Source organism: Empidonax traillii, unplaced genomic scaffold (assembly GCF_003031625.1).
Source record: "Empidonax traillii isolate 1590-97213 ecotype Southwest subspecies unplaced genomic scaffold, ASM303162v1 scaffold714:size326938, whole genome shotgun sequence".
NCBI lineage: Eukaryota > Metazoa > Chordata > Aves > Passeriformes > Tyrannidae > Empidonax > Empidonax traillii.
In genome coordinates this window covers 213,290-219,289 of record NW_020955907.1, presented here as the reverse complement: position 1 = coordinate 219,289, position 6,000 = coordinate 213,290, and the positions used below count along the sequence as shown (strand labels likewise).

General features: G+C 36.3%; 1 protein-coding gene across 7 annotated transcripts in view; it reads right to left on the bottom strand.

The window, feature by feature from the left end:
* Window positions 1–777: 777 nt before the first annotated feature.
* SLC38A9 (solute carrier family 38 member 9) overlaps window positions 778–6,000 on the bottom strand; it is a 49,158-nt gene continuing 43,935 nt past the window's right edge. For all 7 annotated transcript variants that reach the window (XM_027900181.1, XM_027900178.1, XM_027900179.1 and 4 more), the window contains 2 exons: window positions 4,437–4,526; window positions 778–2,515 (listed from right to left, as the gene is read on the bottom strand). In XM_027900181.1, coding sequence (XP_027755982.1) covers window positions 2,350–2,515; window positions 4,437–4,526 — 256 coding nt within the window. In that variant the 3' untranslated portion in view covers window positions 778–2,349. The remainder of the gene's footprint in view (window positions 2,516–4,436; window positions 4,527–6,000) is intronic.

Sequence of the window (6,000 nt, the reverse complement as noted above, 5' to 3'; positions counted from 1 at the left end):
AATCTACTTATACACTCCTAATTTGCTTCTGAAGCTTGTGAAAATCTCAACTGCATGTAATAAAATAAAAATAATACTTTCTCATAAGAAGGTGTATTTCTGGAGATGACAGTGGAATGAAATATTTGCTATCGCTCTAATGCTTACCACCTCATAATTCAAATCAAAGCTTTTAAACGCTTGTATAAATAAACAGTGTAGCAAGAAACTGTCTCTGTAAGGCAAAGCTAAAACAGGCTTTTAGAAAGGTACCGAATAATTTCTTTCTAAATATTAACTCAATCATTGTACATTGCACAACTGGAAAAAGAGACAGACACAAGATGCAATTAGGACTCTTCACCATGAACTCTGTCTTACTTAGGACTGTTGACTACTAGATCCTAATTTAATTCCACTAAAATCAATGGGCATTTTCCTATTAGCTTCAATGGCAAAGATAGAAGTCATGGAATCATACCCAGATGGAATATGGAAGAACATAATCAAACTGAATTACCTGCACTCATTAGGGTTTGTACCTATATTAAGCACTGAATCTATAACAAATCAGCACAAGAGCTTAATGTGAATAAGCCAACAATGCTTGGAATTCTGTATCTTTTTCCTTTCCTTTTGCTGTTCATCTTGTAAGAGCACACACAGGGTAAAATGACCAAGATGGGACAAGTACTTCTCCCTAATACAGAGCAGATAATGAATGTATTCTCCAATTTTGATTTAAAGGCACAAAAAGTTTCACAAGAAAAAAACAATCTGAAATAATTACAGTATTCAGCAGATAGTATTCCAAATCCGTATAATCTTTTATTCCATACAAATCAAAGAATATTAAGGAAAATGAGTGTCCTTTGCACAGTTTAAGGAGCCTAAGTCAAACAAATGGATTTACACCATTGCTAAAAAAATTCACATCGTTACCCAGAGAAGCACAGTAATAATCTAGTTTATGTTTTTCATTGTCTTTCTGATGAAAATATGAAGTTTCACCCTGCAGTGTAATTATTTTTCCCAACTCCTACTTCACAAACATTGCGTCACCCTAACTTTTTTCCTCTTTTACTGACTTTGGAATTTAGCATTGCTTGGAGCCCTCTTTCAATTATTTTATATTTATTATTTTAATGCACTGAAATTCTGTACGAAGAGGAGTTTTCACTCTCTCTCCAAACACAAAAATGACATTCCACTACTGTCTGGCAACTTAATATTGCATGTTTTGGGTTAATATACAGACTCATAGATGATAGGTGAGGGAAGGTGTCTGTGTGCTTACACATGTACACCCTCTTAGTTCATAAGCAAGTTTAAAAAAACTCAAGCCCACAACAAAACCTTCCCACATTCTTCTAGATGCTTTTGGAATTATCTAAAACTTAAATTCTTTTACTTCATCCACAACTCTGAAGACTGCTGGCTTTGTCTCCCTGCTCACATCCAAAATGTCTAGAGTAATGCAGTGGAAACGCACAATGAGAGACCACTGGAGTAATACCCTACAAGGGAGGGAGCAAGCCTATGATGAACATTGTGTACAACATGCATACCTAAAACCACATGCAACTCCTGACAAGGCAACTTCACAGCACATCATAGCCCAGTTAACAGAGTTGAAGTGAGGTCAAGCCTGGAATACTAATTTTAATTGTCTTGTTCTGATTTTTTTTATCCTTCTGGCTTTTTTTCATTATAAGATCCCAAATAACTTGTGTACATATTGGTTCTGAACAAAACACTGAGACATGAGTTTATTGTTTCGCTTTGTTGGAATTTCCTAGAGCAAAAATATTGCCAAAACAATTTAATAGCGTATTCAAAATTAAGAGTGCATTTTGACCCAAATGACTATAAATTAACCTAAAAAAAAAGAGAAAATACCATAATTTCTTCATTTTCCAAACAAACCAGGAAAAAACTTCAACAAAAGAGCATTTCAAAGAGTCACTGAACAATACTGAGAAAGCATGCTTGTTAATCAAGGTAAGGACAGTTCCCTTGGAGGAAAGAGTTCCACAGCCTGAGGCTGAAAGCTTTGTGTTTTGAGAAGTGTGCTGTAAAAAATTAAAATATTTGAGCATCATTAATTTTTGAAGTACTTTCAAAAAAAACCAGGAGAACTACATCATTCAAATCTGAACCACTTCACTTCTCATAAAATTGTGTTTTCAGAGGAGCAAAACAGTTTTCTTGTGAAGCGCCTGAAAAATGTGTTTTGAATTTGTTTCAAAGGTGCAGCTTTTCTCAAGATCATCACATTGAGGACTATTCTCATGCCTGACAGTGTTGCTCAAGGCTATTGCCAAATATCACAGTACCACTTGTGACAGCCACAGGGAGAAGAGGGAGTTTTCACAATAGGAATTGTGCAATCAGATTAGCCAGTCCAAGGAGGATTATAAAGATGTGAGTGATCAATGCTGGCCACGTCAGCTGCCCAGCACGGTGCAGAGAGATCATGTAGATGAGGGATGGATACACGAATACAAAGGCCAGACCACATGTTGCTCCAGAGTATCTAAGGGACAAGGAAGGGGGAGTGGGGGGGGTTGGGGGAGGGGGAGAGGAAGAAGGGGAAAAAAAGAAAGAAGGATTCTTTGCATTTATTCTTATTTTTTGTTGTCATCCCCCCCCCCTTAAATTAATGAAAAGACTGGATGAACACCATTTGCAGTCACTAAACATCAATTTCTGTTCCTTGCTGTCCTTCACCTTCTTCACTAGCACTTCATTATCACCCTCTGTGCTGTCCACCCCCTGCTCACTTGCACCCACACTCTGACATGCCTCTATCACTTCGTTTATGTTCCCTGATGCTGCTGGGCACTGACTCCTGTATCTCTGACTCAATGTTTCTACTTTCTTTGGGGAAATCTGTCAACGTGCAACAGAAAAGAGTCTGCACAGTGCATCCTTTGTTACACATTCTTTACCATCAGAACGGCAACGCTCATTACATCCCAGCCATCTGAAGACACGTGTTAACTCATGTAAGCATAGAAATGCTCCTAAATCTGCAACTCTTATTTACATTTATTTAATGAGCTTCTAGCAAACCATCCTCTAGACCTGAAAGGAACAACATGCCCTTCTAGTAAGACAATCAACCACAGCAAGGGAAACATGCAACTCTTCTTCTTCTAACTTCTCCCTTGCTTACAAAAACCTTCTCATTATTTTCACCTGCAGCCAAGTGCACATTATTAACTAAAAATATATTTTGTTTCAAATTTGAACATTCTTTTTAGACAGAGGAAACATCATAATACAGAGTAATCATCTGAAAAACAAAACCAGCAAATACCCAAGTTAGACTGTATATAGACAATGTATATCTGCTGGAAAATCACTGTTCAAAATGTCTAGTTACTATGCACAATATGGACACAATAGCAGAGGTCAGGATCAGTTTCCAAACAGAGAAATGTATTGTGTGATATTTATTCGTATTTAGACATTAGGACGAAATACTTTACTGTGAGGATGGTGAGGCACTGCAACAGGTTGCCCAAAGAGGTCCTAAACTCCCCATCCCTGGAAGTGTTCAAGGTCAGGTTGGATGGGGCTTTGAGCAATCTGGTCTAGTGGAATGTGTACCTGCCCATGGCAGGGGAGTTCTAATTAGATGATCTTTTAGATCCCTTCCAACCTTAAGGTCCATTCTATCATTCTAGGATTATAAAATGATGATTTACTAGACCTCCTCTATTATTGGAATACAAAAATTTTCACTAAAAAGAGAGGTAAAAGAAAAAAAGGAAATGGGAAAAACCCATAAAGATCAGCCACTGAGCAAAAGTAAGTCATTCTGCTACTCTGGTCAGACCCAAGCCCGTCATTCTGGTTTTATAATTGCAGATTTCTATATTTTTAAACACCTCCCTCTCCTGGTTGCTGTAGGAAAAATGCAAACCAGGAATGAATGACAATGCTTATAAATACGGTGATGTCAAATGCAGGAAAAAAACCCTTTTTAAGATTATTTCCACTAATATTTGCCAATTACAGAAATCCTAGGTGTTCATCAACATAGTAAACTTAAGAAATCATTTAGAAACACAACTTCTATGACACTTTTCTTTTTAAAGTTACTTAGTTTCTTGGAATTTTTATTGTGGATTTTCAAACCAGCTTCAAATGGTCTTAACACAAAACAAAAACTTGAGAGAAGCTACATAATAACCAACTTTTCTACTGACATCATATTCTTTTATATGTATAGGTCCTCAGATAGAGCTTCAATAAAACTGGAGAGGCACAATAACAGATAGCTGCTTGTCACAAGTTTAAAAAGAGCTGTTTATATAAGTCATTATTTAAAACTTAAGAAGCTGTAAGACTCACAAAATAGGAAGAGTCAACTATTACTGTTGCTTTTTAACATCAAGAGGTAAACACGTAGCAATGCCACAGGGAAGCTCCCTGCAAGCAACACTCACCTTATGATGCCTCCTATATTTGGATAAAATCTTGCCATCACTACTCCAGCTCCTACAATTGCAAGGTTCAGGGCGAGCACATGGAAAAGGCTTCAGGAAAGTGAAGAAAGAATGTTAAAATCTATGCTGTATTTCTTACCAAATACCACCATTATCCGTCATTTTCACTAACATTTAACTAGTACATGGGATGGTGTTTCCATTTGCTTGACTCACCCTATTAAATTTAATTAATTTCACAGCAAACATATAATCTAGTGAATATTCAGAGTGCCAATTTCTAAATATCTCCTGTTTTGACTCAAAATATTCTTAAGGAATAAGAATGCATAATTTGGCAATTCTTCCGAAAAAAGCCATACATGGTATTCAGCAATCAAGTATTTCAGATGGATGTTCAAATACCTAAGAAACAATAATGCATAACTTAATTCCCACAAGAAAGAATCACCTTGTTCAGAGAATAATCACAATTACTTAAAGTGGACTAATGGAAACCAGAAGAAAGGAAAAGATCCACTGAGTGGAAACCATTACATAGACTACTAGCAGGAAAATAACACCTTAAAACACTCTACTGCATTTTTACAGACGACAAACCTTTAAAGAGAATGACGGGTGCCATTTACTATATAGCCTCTGTCCTATTTACGCTGGAATTTTTTGTTGAATTTGTTTTTAAAAATAATTTTCCTGTTGCTTTCCTTTCACATTAAGGAGCTGCAAAGCAGCTTTTAATGCATCAGACAAATTCAGTCTAGTTATGCACAGAGCTGAGACTCAGGAAAGTATCACTTTTGAGAACATGAAATGTTGGCATATTTTAACATAAGGTAAAATCAGGAAATATAATTAAAACCTGTGGTATTTTGGTCACACAGCTGTTTCTATGAAAGGAAAAAAGAATTCACACAGAGGAAACCTACATACACTTACAGGTTTTGTTTATTCCTCTGGAGGATATGGTTTCCTAAAATAAACAAAATCTGTAAGCCAGGGCTATTTTTTTCTTCACTGTAGAAAGTATGTGTATTATGGAGGACGTTACTAACCAATAAACTTTTTAAAACCAACAACTTCCAAGGCTGAAAGGCTGCCTGCCAGTTTCTAAGTTAGGAAGAAAGATTAGAGAAACAGAGTAGTTTCATTGAAGTTTGGGGGAATGAAGGTAAGTAAACCACAAAGGAATAGTTTAAACTATAGACTATTTCTAAATTTCACTCTTAAAAACTGATTTCAAAAAGACAGAAATAATACCTTTAATTTTGCACATGACATTTTAACAGTGGCACAAGAGGTGTGCCTTGAGGAGAACTGAAGACTGCAGTAGGAATGCAGCAGACGAAAGTTTAACAAATCTTAATTGGATCTAAACTTGGTAAAACCCCACAAGTAAGAAATAAAATCCCAAGAATCAGACTTATTAGTGACAGAAGGACCAAATGTGTACAGCTTTCCTAATATAAGGAAAGCCAATTAACTAAACCGTTCACAAGAAGGTGTCTACCATTAAAATTCCTTTCTCCCCACACATACAGCAGCTTGCAAATCTTACTGTCAAATA